Below are 22,690 nucleotides of genomic sequence, written 5' to 3'. Positions count from 1 at the left end.
AGTCATGGCTGCTTATAAGGTTATTTTACTGTTTCGTTGTACAGTAATCCAGTCATAAGTGGACTGACTGACTTGACAAAAAAGTAAAATATTCTCTGACAAATAAGTGTAGAAGCTGGGCTTTATTTGTTGGGACCCAGACATGAGAGAACTACGAAGGCAGGTGACATAACAGATTATAATATGCTCAATGAGGTGGCACACCAGGCTGAGAGTGTAACAGAAACTGACAGACAAAGTGAGAAAGTGATGTATGAGTGATGAGTGTTGTATCGACAAAAACTGCACAGAAGGAAACGTAATAAAAAACTCCACATTGAGTCCCAGGTGCATAATCGCCATGTAGGATGGTGATTATGTACACCCCCCAGTATATGAAATATGGAAATTACAAATACTGAAAAATTAGAAAATAACCAGTCACATGATCAGATCCCTCTAAAAGCTGAAAGACAGCTATTTTTTCCCCTTCATATTCAATGTTAAACCAGCTGGAACAAGCTGGAGAAATATCCTTTTCACACAGACACTTGCCCTTTGTAGTTGATTTGCTACTAAACTTTGTTGCTATTAACCAACCAGGTAATCGTGAATTGGTAATCACATGATCCTTGTTGCTCAGAGTACGGTGTTCTGTGTTTTACTGTATATCTAACATGTAGCCACAGGTTAAAGAGTATAAAACTGAAAACATGGAAAAATGTAACTGACATTATAAGAAAAACGTCATCATATTTCACATGGTGACATTGTGAAATGATATTTTGGCTTTTGAACCTCAATGTTGTAGAGAGCGGTGTAATATTTTAAATCAAAACAAAACCATGAAAATGACCAAATTTGGAGTTAAAAGTTTTCACGATACAGAGACAATCAAAGACAAACCATTGTATTTTTTTACAAAGCAGGTTGGTAGTTAAGCGTGGTTGACATGACATGCCACACAAGGGATGATGGAGGTGGTCATAAATTGACCTCTGACCTCCCACTCAGATAGAGTATGTGCAGGGGTCATACTTTGGACCTGAGTAAAGCCCTGAAGAACCAGGGAACAGAGACCACAAGCATCTGGATCTTGATGAAGAGGGAAGGCAGCACATTGACCCGAACCTGCCTCTGTAGGCTCCTTAACAGAGACAACACCAGCAGCATCTTCCACGGATGGACAAATGGATGGATGGGGTGGAATGGCGGATATGTTGATGGACGGTTATGGAAATAAAAGCATTTAAGCAGAGAGAGCAAAGCGTTTAAGAATGGGGGATTATAACGACACACAAAGGTAGACAGAAGGATTGCTGAAGCTAATGCGTGACGGAGAAACATCCAAACTGAGATTGTGATTGTTTCTTACCTCTTTCAGCCGCTCCATGTCTTTGAGGTAGAATCCAATGTAAAAAAGGCTGAGATAAGAATTTACAAACTGAAACTGCAAGAGAAAAGAATTAAAAGACATCATGTCAAGAGAGAAAGAAATGTGTGAACATGAATTTGAAAATTAGTTTAAAAAATATGACTGTAAATCAGATGGGTAGGTTAGATGTTATGAAATGAAAAGTCACTCACAAGAACCATTTTGATGATGAGATTTTTCTCATAGGCACTCTGGAGTCTATAGTTTTCTGTGGAAACAAAATATAAATCATCATTTAGTGTAATGAAGCACTCTTTAGCAATGCAATACACTGAAAACTGTAAATAGAGTTTACAAGAGATTATCAAATATCCATTAAGACCATTTAATATTTTCTGATGAAAGCAATCTTTTATAATCGGTCTTAATATTTATTTCATTCACCAGTGTGAATGTTTGCAGTATATGATGTCTTGCTCTAAATGTAAATGTAGATTTGGATCAGTCTGGGGAACTACACTCTTACCCATGTCATTGAGCCAGCAGGCAATTTTCCTGTACACCTCGTCACATGCAGTCACAGTGATAGCTAGCATGATTTTGGGGATGAAGCGAGCTAGCCGAGGCATTTCCTTGATCCCCATCACAAACTCCTGCAGAGATACAATCGCAGATTTTTTATTTGTCATCTCCAAGAAACAACATCAACAGTTGTGTCCTTGGACAAACATTTTTAGGAAGATGTCTTTCCTTTTTTCTTTATTATTCTGCTTTATTCATAAGTTCCACTCATAGTCTGTCTAGTCTATGGTTCTATACACAGCCATCAAAGAAGTTTCTGTATCATTGCATCTGTCCTTTTTCGAAGATTTTCACCATCTATTTCTACTCTATTCATACAAGTAGGTGACATAAAAACAGATGCTGACAGCTGACTGACCTGCAGCTCGAAGCAGATGAGCATGACCAGGAAGACAAAACAGAGACAGAGGATACAGATGGGCAGGCTGACCAGCCACCTGAACACACGTCTCCGCCATGGAGGATAGTAGAACTCCTCACATCCTGTTATAGGACTGCAGCGCTTGACTCCCTGCCGAGAAAAAAAAGCATGAAAGGGCCTGAAAGAGGAGAGAAGAGGAAGATGAAGGAGTCAGAGCTTTAGTGTTTCTCACCCGGAACTGAGGACGTGGTTCCTCCAGGGATTCAGCAGGCGTGTCCAGTGTTCCCCACTTGTACGCTAGCTCAGCCCCCCTCCTCTTCCACCGTTCCAGAAACAGAGTGGCCCACACCACATTGAACAGTGCAAACACCACGCAGCAGATATCACGGCTTGTCTGAAACACATACATGCAGATACTTTAAACTGTAGTGTATATTAATGACGAATTTCATAATTTATTGATTTACGACCCCTTAAAAAGCACCGGCCTGAAGGTGGGCCTTTATTAACCTCATGTTAAATTATACAAGCAATTCAAAGTTTCAAAACATACAGATAAAAAAATGAAGTTGGAACTACTGATACAGAATCTAATGTGATATTGTGTCAATGTGGAGGGGAAATTGTATGTTATAGATTTGATACACTTTTTTAACATTAGTCATTAAAATCTCTGGAATGTTTAAGTTGTTTGTTTTGCCTACAGTAGATCACTTCTGGTTGAAGTTGTTTTAGGCTATGGCAGCTCTCCTCACCTGATCTGACTCGGTGAGCATCCACAACACAAAACCAATCACAGCAGGATATAACATTGAAGTGGTGTAGAAACCCAGCCAGGCAAAATACATGGCAATCTTCACACCAAAGTAGTCACAGATATCATCTGTAAACACCATAAAAACAATATTAAGAAAAATATATTTTGAGACAGACATCACAAAACATTGAAGGTAAAAAAAAAGTTTAAAAAAAAGATGTTAAGTATGTGATTCAAACTGTGTCATAAGTACTTCATTGTTCTATTATATGAATGTTAGAGTTTAACTGTGTGAGTGTTATCTTCTACTGACCTAAGGGTTGTTTCTCACAAACAGCCTGGACCCAAGACTTCATCAGCTGACTCAGGATCCTCTGCTCATGGAGAGGAAACACCTGCTGGATCACACCTCTTGCACTCAACTCTGGGACTGCAGAGAGAGTAATTAGTGTAAGTTACTGTAAAATTAATTTGATCAAAGAGAGAAACATAGATAGAAGAAGAGCAGATATAAAATAAATCTACTGAGTGCAGTAAAATATCAGATTTATCACATTCGGCTTCTCATGATTTAAGACCAGACCAGATTATTTCTAAAGCCTGCCAAGGAAGCTGTGCAATTAAGACAAAAACCTAAGCATCTAGCAACAGCGTACTGATAAAAGTTGCAGCTTACTGATTGGCTGGCCCTCCAGGAAGTTGATATTATGAAGCACCTCCCCATGTTTGGCACGTAGATTGTCCAGCCAGTATTTAATGATGCTCTGCCTCTCCTGCAGTAAAGAAAAGGTGAGTGTAAATTCCTGTAATGCATTTTTAGCATGTTTACATGTTTGCATATGTGTGTGTGTGTGTGTGTACCAAAACTGACCTGTGAGGTAAAGAAGCACAGCTCACTCTCAATGTTCTCGTAGATGTAGTCCTCCTCACAGGAGAAGCTCCGTGTTCCTCCTCCAAACTCGGGCTTCACCGCTTTCCTCAGTCCCATCTCTTCTGCACCTCGCAACAAACTGCAGGACAAACATACACACAATGAACACAAAATCTACCCTCTATTTGACTTCAGTCTGTGATGCTGCAGAGCACAGTAATAACAGCACAGTAGCAGAGTGTTGTTTTTCCAATTAAGCATTCCTGTTAATCAGACCATGCCTTATAGATGCAATGCACACTGGTCTACTGTTTTCCTTTGTATGGTTGTTGAGCATTGCGGCAAAATGGTCAGTCTTAAAAAACATTGCTCATTGTTCTTGAAACTGAGAGTTGTTGTGTTGTGTGTTATGTTGATGTTGTAAAACAATTAAACAATTAGTTATTCGACAGAAAATTGATTGATTGTTAAAGTACTTTATGAAGCAAAAATGCCAAATATTTGCTGGTTCTAGCCTCTAAAGTAGAAGGATTTGCTGCTTTTCTCTGTTTTTTTATTATCATAAATTGAATTTCTTTTGGTTTTGCACTGTTTATTGGACAGAAAAGGAAGTTTGAATATGTTACCTTGTGCTCTAGGGAATTGTGTTGATGGGCTCTATTTGCTATTTACTCTATTTAGCTGTGTAAGAAATGTTTCATTGTATTTGGTCAGTTTTTCACAGGAATAAGAAAACCAACAGCAACCAACAAAATGAGCAGAGATGTATTGTCCTTTGTAGTGTTAAAGTCATCTCAACTCTCCTCTAATACCTTAACCTCATCACTCTGCCTCATCATCTCATTTCCCATCAACCCCCTCCTCCACGTCTCCTCTCTTCCTCCCTCCTCCTCCTCCTCCTCCTCCTTCTCCTTTCTTCAGCCAGTCCTCTCCCCTCCCCTCTCTCTTCCCTCCCCATTCACTCTTCATCCTTTTATCTCTCAGAGTCCTCTCCTCTTGTTTTCTCTCCCCCCTCCTCCTTTATCCCATCATCCTTTTCTCCTCTCCTTCTGTCCTTCCCAGCGGCTTTGTGCTGAAATCGCAGTAATAATGCAGCACCACGCCCTCTGTTCCCTACTGGCTGAAAGCTCACCTCTCTCTTTCACATGTACATGTATATATAGCATACACACACACACACACACACACACACACACACACATACACATACATACAGGGGAACAACCCAGGTGGGCCTCTAAAATCCATCCATCATGCAGCTCCAGGCACATGGAGGAGCAGTACAGTGAAGTACAATCAACGCCATGATGGATTACAGCAGAAATGTGAGGTGTAAGCTTCTGTATCACTGCTGAATACTGCTTACTGCGCAGCACCATCACAATAAAGGTCCTTGTCAGAGAAAAAAACAAGGCTATATCTATTTAAACCAACTGTTTGGTAATCTAAGCCAATAACTGCAAGGCCCTTCAAAAGGTTCACTGCTGCCAGGAATCTTAATGAGATTCCCCCTCTCTTATTTAATCAAAAACTCTATCGCCTTTTACGCTCTCCAAAAATTCAAGGAGTCTTCTTTTGGAGACACAGTCAAAGGCAATGTGTGGACAAAGCTAACCTTGTAAGAGAGCAGAATACTGCTGAGGGAGAGTACCAGCACTGCACGCAAGGTTTATGCTAATTTAGCAAATATCTATTGGACGTAATATAGAAACTCAGCAGAACAGGGTGGAATGTTGTAAAGTGCCTGGTCAGAGTTGAGGAATGAGTAATGGACGGTGGGTCAGGTAAGAGGAGGAGGACACTGGTGTCACACCGAGTATGTTAATTGTTAAAATTGTGCTTTCTGCTAAAGTTGTTTTCAAAGCAATAAATGGAGCCTAACTGATAATAACACACAGAACAACACTGAACACAAGCTGTCCTGGATCGGGTTGCACCAGCTGTTTGTAAATCTACCACCAAGTTTGTGCATAAAGTTCTTAATTAATACTAGCCCGTTTCAAACTAGGAATTTATTTAATCAGGTTGCAGCATTAAAACTTAAAAAAGGTCTTAGCTAGTAAAAACTTAGTAATGTGTAAATTGGTTGCTAGGAAACATCTGTAGCACTGTCTAATACGAGACAACCAACGTAAATGTAAACAGGAAGTGAGTGTGACATAACTTCCAAAGATAACAATTTTAGGGGCCAAAAGACAAAATAAATTTAACTGCCAGTCTGACTGGTACTGTAGGTATGATTTTGTTTTATTTTTATCTGCATACCTGGAGAAATATGTGTGTTTAGAATTAGTAGTATTCATGCAATTTACAGTTAGAGGGAAATATCCAAAAATGCTAAGCTAACCGTTGTTATTTGGTCATTTGGTCTAAAGTTACTGGCTTTAAGTTTTTTTCCTGTGAAATTTTAAGTGTCAGGTCAGATATGTCAACCATATTTCTTATTTACCTCTTTTAGTCTTCGATCTGTACGGGTCTAATATTGGCAAGCTAACATTAGTTCAATTTGTTGATTCATCTAACTTTTGCTACAGTTCCACCTGGCAGTCAAATGGTGTAAATATTTAGTAACAACTAAATTCTACTTAAAAACCAGCTAGTTTGTGTGGTGTAATTGGTTGTAATTTAGTGATAAGGACTATAAATTTCCACTTAGATTTCCACTTATGTTATAACTAAGCTAAGTTTGAACTTACAAACAGCTGGTGCATCTCATACTCTCAGAATTTCTACATGGACTACAATTCTCTTTAAAACTAAACACATACGAAAAAGAACAATGTCATTTCAGTTGATAGGATGATATAAAACAAGGATACATTTAGTAAATAACACACCTGCTTACTTAGCTACACAACAGAAAGACAGAGAAAAATTCTCCCTGGTTTAGTACTTAAAGGAAATTCAAGGTGAATTTGAGAGGACGGAATACTTTCTGGGTTATCTTTTCTATCACATAAAATGTAGGTCAACCTATCTAACAGCAGGTGAGTGCGTGTAGAGAGAGGAGAGTGCGCTTCGTGTCACACAGCAATCATTTTCCTTGAGCATTTTATCTAAAACCCACTGGCACACTTTCAGAAAGCTCTCTCTGCATCCTCCCACCACATTACCCTGCTTCACTCCTTCCATTTCCTTATCTTTGTCTTTCTGCCTCCCTCTTTCTTTTCTCCTTCTATTATCTCTCCGTCTCTCTATCACTCACATCTCTTTCTTCTTTCCTTCTGGCCATCTGTCTATTCCCATTCCATTTATGTGTAAAAGGTTTGGACTCTCAGGATTTTTCAAGAGGCCCGTTGTTTAATGCACAGTCAGCAGAGAGGACTCAACATTTGTCAAGAGGTGAAATGCAGTATGGAGTATTTTTTTGGTGCTTGTGCTGCTGTGAGAGAGAGGCTACTCTGCATTACGAGGGAATCCTGGCACATACTGGCTACTCTTTGCTAAACAGACAATTGAAAGTGAACTTCACTGCTCGTGTGATTAACGTGGCCTTCCTGCATTTTGCTTGAGCTTTTTATGTTTTTATGTCTGTGTGTTTCAATCACTCCCTGAGTTGGAATATGTTCTATCGAACTGGTGGACTTTAGATTAACTTAAGTAGAGTACTGCCTATCTTCTTTACTGGGATTCACGGATTTTGGCTTATTCAACATAAAGTGCTTCCCACCTTCTTTACTGAGATCTGTTTTCTCTGGAGGACAGCAGCTGACTCTTCCTCCAGCCTGCCAGTTCAGGTGTGCCACAAAGTCTGTTCTGGCTCCCCTGCACTCTCTCTCAGCACCCAGAGCTGCACTGTCACTGACAGACTCTAGTGACTGGGGTTTCTCTTTAGTTGGAGCTCCCCTCATGTTTGCTGTAATTATCTACACTCTGTGACTGTGGCTGTAACAACACTGTCTCTCTGCCCAAATGACACAAGTGCTTTAATTATGATGTCCTACACCCCCACACAGCTACAGAGTTTACGCGGCTTCCTAATTACACCCGACAAGGGGTTTTTAACCCCGCTGCCAAGAATTTGGGACTTTAAGAAACAGAACTTGTTACATCCATAGAGGCTTGCACCGTGGTTTCAATGTGGAATACAGAAGCAAAACAAACTTGGGTGTCAGTATTGGAAACATCATGAGACCACCCTATACCAGGTGAGATGCAAAATATAAAGTGGATCATAGTGTCCTGCAGAATTTGCAGAGACTTCCATCTTCAGCTCTGTCTCCTGCAACCATGGAACTATTTAATACACAATCTCTCACCAATAAATCCCTCTTCGTACACAATCACATCTTGGACAAGGGGCTTGATTTCATGTGCCTAACTGAAACCTGGCATAAACCAGGGGACTACTTTGTGCCTAATGAGGCCTGTCTTCCTGGCTATAGTTACATGGAAAAAGCCCACAACTCTGGCCGTGGTGGTAGTTTAGCAGTCATACACCAGGCTGAACTGAAACTGTATCCCCTTCCAATGCCTGATCTTTCTTCTATTGAATACCTTGCTCTAAAATGTAAACCTCCATACTCCATGACGGTGCTTATCATCTACCGCCCCCCCCAAACCAAACTTATCTTTCCTCCCTGAGATAGACGACCTCCTCACCTCACTCTGTGCCATGTCAACCAACACTGTCATTGTTGGTGATATGAATATACATGTTGACAACCCCTCCTGTCATTTTGCAGTGGAGTTCCTGAGTCTGATTGAGTGTCTCGGCCTAAAGCAGCATGTTTATGTTTCTACTCACACCAGAGGGCACACGCTTGACCTGGTCATCACTGACTCCGCCCCCATCAATAACCAACAGATCTATGATCTGGTCTGATCTGTGTCCGACCTCAATGGATTTGACATTCCTGTCATCCCCTACTAAACCTAACTGTCAAATGCTTTTTGCACATCACCTGCCCTGCTTCTGCATCAGTGGATGAACTAGTGGAACTCTACAATACATCTCTGAGCAGTGTCTTTGATCTTCATGCCCCTGTCAAGACACGTGAGGTCAATTTTTCATGCACTGCTCCCTGGTTCACTCATGACTTGTGAAAAATAAGAACAGCTGGACGTGTCCTGGAACAACACTTCAGAAGCTCTGGGCTCACTGTTTGTAAACTGGCCTTCCGTGAACATCAAAGGACTTACTCAAAGTCCCTTAAAGATGCTTGGTCACAGTTCTACTCCAACGTAATGAATAACAATCCTGGCAACCCTAAGCATCTTTACTTTTAAATATATTTTTTAGGGCATTTTTGTGCCTTTATTATACCGACAGTAGAGAAAGTTGACAGGAAACAAAAGGGAGAGAGAGAGAGATAGGGGTGATATGTAACAAAGGTCCACTGCCAGAATCAAACCGTGGACGTTGTGGTTCCGTGGCATACGTCTTTACCTGTTTTTTGTTTGTTTCTTTGACTTTTTTTTTTTTTTTTTTTTTTTAATGGGGGGGGGTGTTTAATGGATAGTGCAGTGGTGGACAGGAAACAAGGGGAGAGAGATGGATATGACATGCAACAAAGGTCCCTGGCTGGAATCAAACCAGGGATGTTGCAGTTATGTGGCATGTGCAGTAACCATTAGGCTACCAAGGTGCTTCTCTTTTTTCTACCATAAATCACCTCCTGGAGCTAAAATCATCTTCCCTAGTTGAGACTACAGAAGAGTGATGTAAGAGCTTCATTGACTTTTTCAGGGCCAAGGTCAACAACATCCGCTCTCTAACGTCCAGCTCTTCCTCTCTGCCTCCTCCTGTCATTGACACTCTCTCTGGGAGCTCACTGTCCCTACTCCATTTTACTGGCGTCAGGCCGAGCCACATTGAGGAAATCCTCAGGAAGATGAAACCCTGTACTTGTTCCCTGGACCCCATTCCCCTAGCTCTGCCATCATCCACCCCCTCCTCAAGAAGCCCACCCTGGACCCAGAAGATCTTGCCAGCTACAGACCTATCTCTAACCTCTCCAATCTGTCCAAGGTGTTGGAGAAGGTGGTTGCTTCTGAACTTCAGGACCACCTTAAACACAACAACCTATTTGAAAAATTTCAGTCAGGTTATCATTCAGCACACAGCACTGAAACAGCTCTGCTCAGGGTTGTGAATGACCTGCTGATGGCAGCTGATGCAGGGTCCCCTTCTATCCTGATTCTCCTTGACCTGAGTGCTGCATTTGACACTGTGGATCATACTATCCTCTTAGACTGCCTCCACACCACCATTGGACTGTCAGACTCTGCACTTAAATGGTGAGTATGTCTCACTGGGAGGATGCGGGTCTAGATTGCTACCTGTCACCTGTGGTGTTCCACAAGGATCGGTTCTGAGCCCCATCCTGTTTACCCTTTAGATTTTCCCCCTTGGACGTATCATCAGCAGACATGGGATGTCTTTTCATTGCTATGCTGATGATATCCAGCTGTACATCAAAACTGCCAAAAGCCCTTCTGCAGCTACATAACACCTCAGCACATGTCTTAAGGAGATTAAGGCCTGGATGAGCACAAATTTCCTCCAGTTAAACAGCGGCAAAACTGAAGCTCTTCTTATTGGCACTCCACAACAGATTCAGTCATCCCCCATAGCTTATCTCACCTTTGACGGCCAGGACATCCCCTTTCCTCCTTAGTCACTAATCTGGGTGTTAGGTTTGACCCTCAGCTGACTTTTGATGACCTTATAAGACATCTATGCAAAACCTCTTTCTACCATCTCAAAAACATCTCTAAACTACACCCCTCTCTAACTCTGCCAGATGCAGAGAAACTTGTCCATGCCTTTATCTCCTCAAGACTGGACTACTGCAATGCACTCTTCACAGGGATCCCTGGCAGGAGCATCCAGGAGCTCCTGTACATTCAGAACAGCACTGCCGGGATTGTGATGAGAGTGCAAAAACACGAACATGTAACACCAATTCTGTTTTCATTGCACTGGCTCCCTGTCTCCTTCAGGATTGACTACGAAGTCCTGCTACTCACATACAAATACACCATGGGGGATCAAGCCTTCTGCTCTGTTGCACGGCACTTTGTGGAACAGCCTTCCTAGCCATCTTAGGGCACCACAGACCCTAGACTCTTTAAAAAAAAAAAAAAAAAAAAAAGAAGAAGGCCTAAAAACCTCTCTTTTCAGGAAGGCTTTTTCCTCTTAACTTCTATTACTATTTTCTTTATGTTGTGTGTTCTATGTTATTAATACTGTAGCACTTTGAGTTTCACTATGAATGAAAAGTGTGGTACAAAAATAAATGCATTATTATTTATTACATCACTTGGATTGTATTTCTCAGTATTTATACACCAAAGTCAGCGCCGAGATTAAAATGACCCTGAGCTCATCCACAGTTCCCCTGGGGATTTATTCAAAAACAAAACAACGCTGAACTGAGTCTGGGCAATGTAATCAGAGTTAATACAATCCATACTGTTTAGCCTGACTCTAACCTTCAGCAAAACTTTAAATAACCTGCAGCACAGAGGCCACAAGCAGAAGAGCGGTGCAGATACACCAGGCACCATGGCAACTTCACTAACTGCAGCTAAATATAATACTATGATAAACGAAGGCACTATTTTACACCTGCAAAGAACGGCAGAGATATTTTTGTCTTTAAAATCCCAACTTCAGTAGTAGCATTTAAATATATCTCAACCTCAAACTACCAGGAGAAGTAACATATACTGTATTATTCATTAGGCAGTTTATTGTTGCTCTGCTTCTTGCCTGTGCTCCTTCCACTATAACAGGGTGACAAATTCACACACATACAGATAAAGCAGTAACAGCACTACCTTTAAGAGGTCATGACAACAAAACAGAAAATACACAGCAAGTTGCTTTCGGATCTGATGTTCAGGAGGGTTGAATATTGCTCAGTGTACAATTTAATACAACAGTGTTGAAATTAACTATTTTTATATAAATCTGAGAATATTTTAATCAATTTCAAGGAATAGTTTAACATTTTGAGAAATGTGCTTATTCGCTTTCTTGCCAAGAGAAGATCGATATGTCTGTATGCTAAATATGTATAAATACGTATTTCCAAAAATGTCAAACTACTCCTTTAAGAATATGAAATCTATCTTTATAAAACTCAAGGTATTGTAACTAACTTTTTTCTTCTTTTTCATACTTAGTAACTTTTTATTGTATTACTGTATTATTGTCATACTAATTTAACTTAAATAATGAATCAATAAGTCTATCAATTTTGATGGATTAATCATTAGTTTAACTAAAAATTACAAACGTTTACTTGTTCCAGCTTTCCTGTTTTATGTGATTGTACTGAATATCTTTGGGTTTTGAATGGTTGGTTAGACAAAACAACACATTTAGAATATTATTACATTGTGTTCTGGGAGACTGTAAACATTTTCACTATTGTCCCGCCTTTTATGGACAAAACAATTTGTTGATCAATCAAAAAATATTTGACAAATGAATCAATGAAAAAAGTATTAGTTGCAGCCCTTCTGTCAATAAGACAAAGTACATAAAAATGAATGAGTAAATACACGTTTGACATTTATTTAGTGCAGCGTTCTTACTTTTCATATGTGGCGGTGACGAAGAATGCGTAGACACGTGTGTGCTTGTGATGTCGGATTTGGATGATGAGTTCTGGGATTCCCAGCCGGATGTGATTCAGCAGCCATAGCAACGTGTGGTCATCTGTAGTGTCTGTGGCAGGAAATGGAAAACAAAATACATTTTCAACCATACTCACGCATCACTGTAAACAGGAACTGCTGAGTACCCCCACAGTCTTATGCCATTTATTCCTGAACAGCTGGAGGTTAAGCGTTGTACTAACAAACACTTGAGAATGACTTTTCTCCTCCGCTGGTCATAAACCTGTTTCTCTGACCTTCACGCTATGACTAAGAAAGTTTAAGAAGTGGTATTATTAACATCACAGTCATAATCCCCATCTTCATTATCAACAGTTTACAACTACAGGTTCACATAATAGCTGAAAACACTCTGCTGCTTAGTGGTGGGTTGCTCTTTAAGAGATACAGAATCATCCAAAAATAATTTAACTGGAGGAAATTAAAAGGAACAAAAAGAGTATTGCTGTCTTTCTTGCCATCATAGAGAATTTGAAGGTAAATGTTGAAAAGTTGAAATGGAATTATGAATTTACAGAGCATCAAACTAAAATTATGTTTCATATGGCAAATTTGTGTTAAACAGCATAATACAAAGGTGTATGTGCTCTTGTACATCTATATTTGTGAGGACTAATATTAGATAAAGAACCTGACAGTGAAGATATTTTTGAAAAGAAATTTAGAAAAAAAAAAAATTCTGTCTGGTCCTCACTTCTTCAAAGGCTGGTTGAAGGTTAAAAATTGGTTTTAGGGTTTAGCAGAGCTAAAAATATTAGTCGAATAGTCAGAAAATTAAGTTTCAACTATTTTGATAATCGTCTGAGTCACTTTTCAAGCAAAAATACCAAACATTTTCTGGTTCCAGCTGCTCAAAAGTAAGGACATGCTGATTTTCTTTGCATATAATAGGATACTGGATATATTTAGGTTTTGCACAGTTAGGTGGACAAAACAAGCAATTGGAATATATCACCTTGAACTATTTATTGACATTTTATGGACAAAACAATTCATTAAAAAATGATCTGCAGATTAATTGTTAATCAAAACTCTAAGCATGTAGTTACAATGGTTAAGGTTAGGGTTAAGGAATGCATTACTATCTGTCAACGAGAGTCCTCACAAGTATAGAAGTGCAAACGTGTGTGAGTGTGTGTGCGTGTCTGTGTTTGAGTACTTGACCTGCAAATGTCATGAGCACATCACAGTTCTCTGTGGGCACCGTTTTCATCCAAGACTTATGAGACATGATGTGTCTCCCAGCCTGCAGCAGCCGCTTTCCAAACAACTTATCTGAGAGGGCGAGAAGAGGAGAGAGCGGGAGAAAAAGAGAGAGAGAGAGAGAGTCACCTTTTCAAAGTGAAACAGTGTAAGAAGCAATGACATTTCTAACATTTTCAGCAAAACTCCTCCTCCAAATCTCTTACCCCCGCTGCCCCTGCTGCCCCAACACACAGACACAAAATCGTCCTTCTCGACGGGACAGATTTAAATGTCACGCCCCTTAACCTCACAACATGAGACTGACAGAGCTAATCCTGCCCTGCCAAGACCAGAGGCCACACATTGTCCACACTCTCAGAATTGTCACATTCACACACACACACACACACACACACACACACTCAGCTCAATCAATTCAAAACATGCGGTGCAGTCACTTCTCTGTACTGTGATATCTCATGGACGTCCTTTAAAGAACACTCTTCAAGGTTCACTAGACGACAGTTAAATATTTTGACTGTGCTGCATATACAACCATGAATTCAGCTCCTGTGTAGAATTACCATCTCTCTATTTCTGAAGTCAACAGCACACCAAAAATAGCTTTACTGTAGCCACACAGTAATGTCACATTATAACACAGCTGCCCTTAATGCAGCAGTCTGAAGGAAAATAATGCACAGTACAATTCTTCTATGGTTACGTCATGGGAAAAAAAAAAAAAAAAAAAAAATCACACTTTTGTCTCCAGGCTCAAATGAACTTTATTTTCAATTTGACACCTCATTCATCTGTCACTGACCCACTGGAGTCTCATATTCTCACAGATTTGTTCTTCAGAAAGGCAGCAGTGCCAGTAGTTTAAACAGGACTAAGCCATTCTTTAACCCCAGACCCTGCTCAGCTGTCAGAGAACAGTTTGTGAAAAATGTTTCCCGGGTCCTGAATAATAATGACAGCAGCCTGGTGAGAACGCCTGTCCCACAACAGCCCTGTGATCACCGAGGCGTGGGTCGTTAGAGGAGCCAGAGAGTGGAACACTTTTCAGAAATCACACACAAGCACGTTTAGTATCACAACATTAATCATTTATATAGAATATTGTTTATTTATATGTATTTGAAAGCAGAAGGATATGGTAGATATCTAAGAGTGGAAGCAAAAGAGAGCAAATATGAAATATGAGAGTTACGTATCATTTTACATATGAAGTTGCTGTGTATATGATCTGGTTTAGGTAGTATTACTTACATTACAAAACAGAATGCATGCCATGCACACACACACAGAAAGATCAAGGGCATGGCAGGCTGTAAATTTAACCATGACACACATGATGCGGTAAATCACACAGTATCTGTGTGTTCGGGGGATCCAATAAACACCTGTCACATAAAAACATCATTGTGCTGCTGCTCAGCATGTTCTTCTACTTCCTGGAAGAGAGTGATGACAGAGAGCGACAGAGTGAGGCGTGCCACAAACTTGATGGTCTGTTCCAGAGGATATACTGTATATGTATTTGTTTTCCATGTTTACATGTTTATGGACATAAGCACTACACTAAACAACAGTGTAAAGCTGTTGCACAAACAAAGTCACTATTTTAAATCCATTTTTCACTTCACTCCCCTCAGCTCTACAGAGTCTTTTAGTCTACTTTGGATTAATGTTTTGGTTTTCCGGCCTGTAAAATTAGCTCTCTGTCTTGTTTACAGACACAGCAGGCAGCTATTTTTTTTTACCTAAAAAGCTCAAATAAACCCATTGTACACTACCTGCCCAGCACCAAACAGCAGACATACAAAGTTAGCAACTAGATGGTAAAAACAGAGCATTTAGCCACTAAACCAAGTTCAAGCAAAACGGTGGACAGAAACAAGACTCCAAAACCAAAACAACTTTATTATGTGATAATATGTCAACGCCATGTTTAAAGCTTGTTCCGCTGCCCCAAAGTGGCCAAAAAATTTTAATGCAGCTTTAAATCTTTCCACAGAAGTGTCTGAAAAGATTCTCAGTCATCCAGGTCATAGTTATCCATCATTCTTATCCATTCTGTAAAATTAGTTCAATGTCCAACTACATTTATTTGTTGCTCACTTGTCACATTAACATTTAATGACAGTATTTTAGCATCCTATTTTACTCTGTTTTTATTTATTAGTGTTGTACCTCTTTGTTGTAGTTATGCAGTTTTACAACGTTATGTAGATCATTTCATGATTTTTATCCTTGTTATTATATTTTAATTATTATCTTGTTGCTCTTTTTGTTCCCCTTTTCTTCTCCAGAATGCATGATAAAGTAAAAAGAAGTTAAAGACATTAGAGACACTGAAAGGATGCCAACTAAATAAAAAGCTTTACCCAGTAAAATCTGAGGACTTGTCTACCTTTAAAATTCAACTTAACATATTTGGCTGAGGATGATATTTTCTGTCATGATACATCAAAACACACTGGTTCCTACAAGGAGAATTTGACTTGAAGGTAGCAGTACTATTAAAAGGATCTCTCTCTTCTCAGTACTTACAAAGAGGTTGTGACAACTTTATCTGGTTCCACGCCGCTTTTCCCTTTTGAAGAACATTTTCAAACATCGCAGCAGGCCGAACAGGAAACAGAGTGAGGTATTTTTGACTTTTTAATCTTGAGTGGTACTCCTGAAATCTGACTGGCCGCACCACTGTGCTTTAGATGAAATGCTGCAGGCAGCGCTGCGGCATGACAGCAATTCTAATGAGTCCTGTATTCATCACTGAGGGCAACACACACAGCACACATCCACAATCCTGGAACAGCAACCAGATTGGTTTCTCTACCAACACTTTAATTTATGAGCCCCAATAGTGAGTGTGTGCTCGAATGGTTTGCACGCATTTGTGTGTTTGTTACTTGGTTGAAATTGAATAGTGTTTCATACACAATCCATCAAGGCTCGACTGCTCTGATCAGAGCAGTTTGACAGGTGTGTGTATATGTTTGTGTAAGAGTCTGTTTTGTACCGCACAAACATTTTTACATTATTTTATTAAAAATCCATACTTGAGAATTCTCTATATTGAGGTTTTCTCATATAAACTACATGCAGTTTACACAATACACAACATATTCTGAGCATCATCTTGATTTTGAGCTCATTACTTATTATCGTTTTTAAACTCATTTGCTTCTCATTATCTCTTGCTCCCCCCCTGTGATTGATTTAACAAGGGTAATCAATTTGCATTGATGGCTACCCAGTTTTAGCCCATTAGTCTTCTTCATGAAAACAGTGAGTGTCACAGATATTTTGCACATGCACTGTATGTTGGATTTTGAACTGTAAACACATTTTACTGTTTAAAAGTTTGATTTAAAGTAGAGTTACAGGTTTAAAGTTCTTCTAAAGTTTTTAAGTCTACCCAGTTCTATGTACGTTTTTTACATTACAGCCCAGAAAATCTTTATATATATATTTTATACAGACAACTAAATAGAAAAATAATCACAAATGTTGTTTATGTTGGCAAAATAAGAGAATTTCTGAGCTTGAAAGCACCCTTTGGCCCTGTAACAGAAACCAGGTCGCTGTTGAGCAGGTTGGCCCAAGGCTAGCAGTGATACAGATAAAGCCTGTATTACTCACGGCCCTCACAGAGAGACGGCCGTTCCAGGGCTAACGCTTATCAGACAGCAGCCAGGCAGGCGTAACAAGCAGGGTGTCTTTCTGTGATCTGAGTCGCTCTCTGAAGCATTTCTGTGGGGTGTTTATGTGTGTTAATGTGTGTGTCCACGCAGGTATTTGTCTATGTGCGTGTGTGTGAGCCTGAGATATAAAGTACCAGATTAATAGGGTGTAAGTCAGTTATGAAACTCAGGCGAAACACTAAAATGAAGGTCACAGACACTTTAAGAAAGACTTGATGATGCATTTACGGTCCTCGCTGGCTGTGTGAGCCTGTTTGATAATTGGCTGGTCTTTATGCTTGACTGGAGCACTTTTATTTCATCAGGTGAAGGTTATTTTAAGTTTTGGGCTGAATCTTTAAGCAGTTGAAACAAAAGTTTGGGTTGAGTTTAAAGAATACGCATTATACTTGTGAATGTCACTCAAGTCAATCATATGGTTGACTGTGTAAACTGGTATATTTCTATTTGGAAGATATATCATATACAATATTACTGAAAATACACCCTCATCTAGTCATAGACTGACTAGGGTGATTTATGACAAAAAAACATACTGTATTTTTCCCTTGCTGTCAACTTAAGTCAAAGACCTGAACACAATATGAGATAAAAGTGTCTTTTGCATCAGAATATGAGTTCATTTGAATCTTCCTTGAAAGGAACAAAGTGGATGGTACTTTAGGCATTTCTGCTTTTCCTAAACGGTACCCTGTGGAGTTTCTGACCTGTAGTAGCACCATGGAGCTGTTTTACACAGTCCTGCCAATGGTTTTACACTATTCCAATGATCTACAAGCAGCAATAATGCACCAAGAAATGCAGCAATGCATCAGCAAAGGCAGGGAAGAAGAAGACGGCAAGTGAAAAAATCAGCTATGCAAATGCTTTATAAGGAAGGAAATGCATTCATTACGCATGTTAAACTCCAAGTATACACACATGCATTTTGGTCATTAACACTTAATGTAAACATAACTTATATTTGTTTATAAGAAAACTCCACAGGCCCCCCTAAACTACATTATATGGATAATGCAGCGATGGGTGTGGAGGGGGGGAACAGAAATATAGAAGAACTTGATGACAAGAAACAGTATAATTAAAGAATAATGCAACCGTGCAACCTTACAGCATCATATACCAAAGACTTGCAGGACCTAAAACGTAGCCTTGGATCTTTGCAGACCACACATTTACAACTTTATAAAATGAAAGATAAAAAGACAAATCTAATTTCAAGTTCACATCACTTTCCTGAAGGTAGTATATGGAGAAATTCATGGTAAAGTAGGCTATGCAGTATGGCACTTAACAGAAGAAATATTGTGTAAGTTAAAGTGATAACCTCAAAAGGTGCTTGTTTTCTCTGACAACCACCTTGGTGATTAGCAGTTACTGCCTCAGTGTTTTGCATGAGAGCTACTAAATAAGGCAAACTACACTGTACATTTCATCTGCCTTATTTCAAACAAGATGCTGCTGTTGCGTCAGTAGATGTGAAACATCACTTTTGGAGCAGAGAACTGTTCAAAGAAAAGCAACTTAACCTTATGCAACATATGACATTACTAATAGTGTTAATGGTATGTGCACAGGACGTTGTGTAATGTTATTATTATTTGATAGGAGGAAATCAATATTATCTCATTCTGAATTATGACTGGGAACAAAGTTTGTTTGACCAAGCATCCAATCATGAGACGACAACATGTATGCTGAATCACCATAAATGGTCTAAAAGACCTACAGCACTGGTCTACTGCACTGCTGTGAAGCTGAGGAGTTACATTTTCAAATGCACCTCTAGAAAAAGATACCCTCACTAAGTGTGCCTGGCAACAGTGTGTATTTCCTCGGAGGCTGGAGACTACAACAGGATTTGACCATTTTTCGCAGCCAAGAAAGGCTTTGTGTCGAGTCATTTTAAAGTACAACTCTTATCTACACAGACTAACAGAGAGACAGACACAAACACAATAATAGTGATGGCAGGAAGACTGACAGAACTCCCAACAGACATGAAGGGAGGATAGCAAATAAAACAGGCAGAAAACATCCATTGTCACGTCTACGGAGAGAGAGTGAGTGTGTATGTGTGTGTGAATGAAGCAAATGACCCTATTAGACCGATTACATCAGTAAGTGGGACTAGATTAGAGCCTGATCGAGTTCAAGCACCCAATAATTTTCTTAATAAGAGTAATCTCTGTCCCCAATTGTACAGTATGTCGCCATCCTGTACAGTCCACACCCAGCCACACTGGACCATGAGGCAACATTACTGATAGACAGTGCCCTTTCAAACCTGTTCCCAACTCTCCGCCTGTCTACACAAACACACACAGGCACACAGTAAAACATGCAGACAGAATCACAGAGCATCACTACATATGTATGTCCTGTATATGGAGGGGTCCACCAATGACATGCATACTGAGTCATCAAATCATGCAGCTGAAATGTCTTAAATAAATACCAAATAAGACAGTTCCACCTGTGAAGATAATGCAACCGCAGCCCACATTTTCTGAGGGAAAAATGCAAACCATAATCCTACCTTCTCTTATCTGTCCCTTTCTCTGTCTCCCTCTTCTTTTCCCTCCCTCTATCTCCAACTTCCAAACACTGACTTGCTTTATTGCTTCTCGCAACAGCTACCTCACTGCACCCTCCCAATGCAAGGTACTATGCACAGTCTGCATACATTTAGGCACCAAATCGACAAACACCAACACCCTCAGTTGCACACTGCATCTTTTTTTTTCCCACTGGCAGCTGCACACACAGATGTGTTTTAGATGATATGAAAGCCCTTCTTCCCATTGAAGCAGAGCACTCCTTCTGTCTCTCATCGCTCTCTTTCACCTCAGACTGTTCCTCTCTTCCACACCATAGCCATCTCTCAGTCTTTCTCTCTCTCTCTCTCCTCTTTATATCTTTTTGCTACCACCATCTTTGCCTCTCTATCTCATCCAAATCCTCTCTCTCAGTCCCCCCTGGACAGAATCCCTCAGTCCCTCCTTGCTTTCTTTTTATTTATTTTTCTCTCTCAGCTCTCCTGCTTAGCCTCTCACTCAGGCTGTCTCGAGAGTTATTTGTGATCACTGTGAACATGGAGCTCCTATGGATAATGCCTTCAAGCTAGGCAGAAGGGGAAAAAAGAGGGTGACTGCTTGATTCTGATACAAATAAACTTTGGTTAACAGAGCGCAGATGCTCTAGTGGCCAAATACTAACACAGCATTTTTTTTTGTGTGTGTGTGCAAAAGCTTAATTTCAGGAATTAGCAGTAACATTACAACTGCTGCAAAAACCATCACTCATCACTTCAAAAACTGACATTGAAAGGACTTAAGACGAACCTGCTGCAAGTTTTCTTTCAAAGACGAGCGCTAGTCAGTGATCAGAACTGGTTTCCTGTAGCTGTATTGCAATCAGCCTGCAATCAAGTTTGCTCCTCATCATCTTCCTTCTCCAGCCATTAATAAATCACTTTATTATACAAGACTCAGATTCAATACAGTCCTCAAAAGGAAACTTAAATGTATTTTTATTTTGGATCAACAAAAGAAAGTGAGACAGTCTACAGACATGCTCGCAGCTCTGCAAGGCGGTGCGTAAGCGCAGTGGGACTTTGAGCTAAATGCTAATGTCAGCATGCTAACATTCTCACAATGACAACACTAACATGTTAATGTTAAGTAGGTGCAATGTTTACCATGTTCTCCATCTTATGCTGTATTAGTGTGTTGGCATGCTAACATGTGCTAATTAGCACTAAATCCAGGGTACAGCTGAGGCTGATGGGAATGTGATACGTTTCGCAGGTATTTTGTCATTAACTCAAATATTTCGATCTGCTGATGGTGATACAGGAAAAGTCTAGGGATCACCAAAGTTATTACAGTTCATTTTGAGGGGAACATGAGTGGCTGTACAAAATTTTGTGGCAAAGCATCCAGTAGTTGTCAAGATATTTTACTGAAACCCACAAATGTAAAACCTCCACCTGAGGAAAACTCAGGGAGATCACCAAAGACAGTAGAAATCATCTGAACCATGAATGTTTTTGCAAAATTTCATAGCAATGCATGTAATAGTTGCTACATTATTTCAGTTTGGAACGAAGTAATGGACCATCCAACCAACATTGCCATGCCTAGACAAAATAATGACTAGAGAGACGTGTGTGGTGATAAGAGAACCTGTATGTGTCATAGCTGAGATTAAGATTGTCTTTCCAAGGCAGGGAGATGGGAGGTGTCTGTTCCACCTTTGTGACAAATGGGATGAAGATGTCAATGCCGGTGGATGTCAGAACTCTGGTTTCCTCATTAACAGGCGCGGGGAGGATTATAGGGACTCGTCCTTGGCTTCAAAATAACAATGATTACATGTGACACTGGAGCCGCCTGAGGCTGAGAGCCAAGAGAAGGACGAGGCAAGACCATGCAAGAAGAAAAGAGCCACAGTGCTCACACAGCAGAATAGTTGAAGTATCACTTTTCCCCATCCTGTCCTCTTTCTCTCCTTTACATCACTCTTTTGTCTCCGCACTAAGTCTCACTAAATCTGCCTCCTTCATTTCCCACTCTTTCTTTCTGCCGAGCAGACTAATGGCTGGTTCATTCTAGGTTAGCTGGTTAATTTGGGTGAAAAAGCAAAGAAACCTGTAATATCTGTATCTTAGAAGCAGTACTGTCTACAATGCAGTCAGGTAACAATCATGAACAGAAGCCAGTGTTGAATCCCTTTCATGCCCAGTCAATGCAGACTACTCCTTCAGACAACCACAGACCGGTTATCTGACTGGCTGAATTGACTATTGTCAGAGGGGCGGATTACGAATTATGAATACACCAGTGGTGATGATGAATATAGTGGAGTGAATAGCAGCCTTTGTGGAGCAAACAGACCTCCTTGTTGAGCAGTGGGCAACTGCCAAAGTGGAGGAAGGATTTTCTGATGAACACACAGAACAAAAAAGGACACGGATTACACTTGTGAACACGCATAAATGGTCATTTTTGTGTTTTTTGGAGCAGGTTAAAGGTTACTGCAGCACCATGGTACAAGATACTGGTCTTGTACCTTGAAACAAATTAAAAATAAGATGGAACTGATATCAAAGTCTTAAAGGATAAGTCAGGGAAATATTCTTTATTTTTCTTAATGTCAACAAATCTCATGATCAAAACCAACAATGAATTGATCCTATTAACAAGTGTTATCTTTAAGCCTGATGTAGCTTATT

General features: G+C 40.0%; 1 protein-coding gene across 6 annotated transcripts in view; it reads right to left on the bottom strand.

The window, feature by feature from the left end:
• The window catches only part of ano8b (anoctamin 8b), a 42,025-nt gene that overhangs the window by 9,709 nt on the left and 9,626 nt on the right, over positions 1-22,690 (bottom strand). For 3 of the 6 annotated variants that reach the window (XM_067596522.1, XM_067596526.1, XM_067596527.1), the window contains exons 2-13: positions 13,721-13,831; positions 12,473-12,605; positions 3,926-4,064; positions 3,731-3,827; positions 3,368-3,484; positions 3,053-3,180; positions 2,530-2,691; positions 2,295-2,447; positions 1,881-2,007; positions 1,567-1,622; positions 1,355-1,429; positions 1,018-1,152 (exon numbers count right to left, since the gene is read on the bottom strand). In XM_067596522.1, the coding sequence (XP_067452623.1) occupies positions 1,018-1,152; positions 1,355-1,429; positions 1,567-1,622; positions 1,881-2,007; positions 2,295-2,447; positions 2,530-2,691; positions 3,053-3,180; positions 3,368-3,484; positions 3,731-3,827; positions 3,926-4,064; positions 12,473-12,605; positions 13,721-13,831 (1,433 nt within the window). Of the gene's footprint in view, positions 1-1,017; positions 1,153-1,354; positions 1,430-1,566; positions 1,623-1,880; positions 2,008-2,294; positions 2,448-2,529; positions 2,692-3,052; positions 3,181-3,367; positions 3,485-3,730; positions 3,828-3,925; positions 4,065-12,472; positions 12,606-13,720; positions 13,832-13,965; positions 14,076-16,297; positions 16,425-22,690 lie in introns of those variants that run through there. The other 3 variants (XM_067596523.1, XM_067596525.1, XM_067596524.1) reach the window with 3 other exon arrangements.

The sequence above is a fragment of the Thunnus thynnus genome, chromosome 8 (genome assembly GCF_963924715.1).
Source record: "Thunnus thynnus chromosome 8, fThuThy2.1, whole genome shotgun sequence".
Lineage (NCBI taxonomy): Eukaryota > Metazoa > Chordata > Actinopteri > Scombriformes > Scombridae > Thunnus > Thunnus thynnus.
Note: the sequence above shows the minus strand (reverse complement) of the source record. Positions and strands in the feature narration are given on the sequence as shown.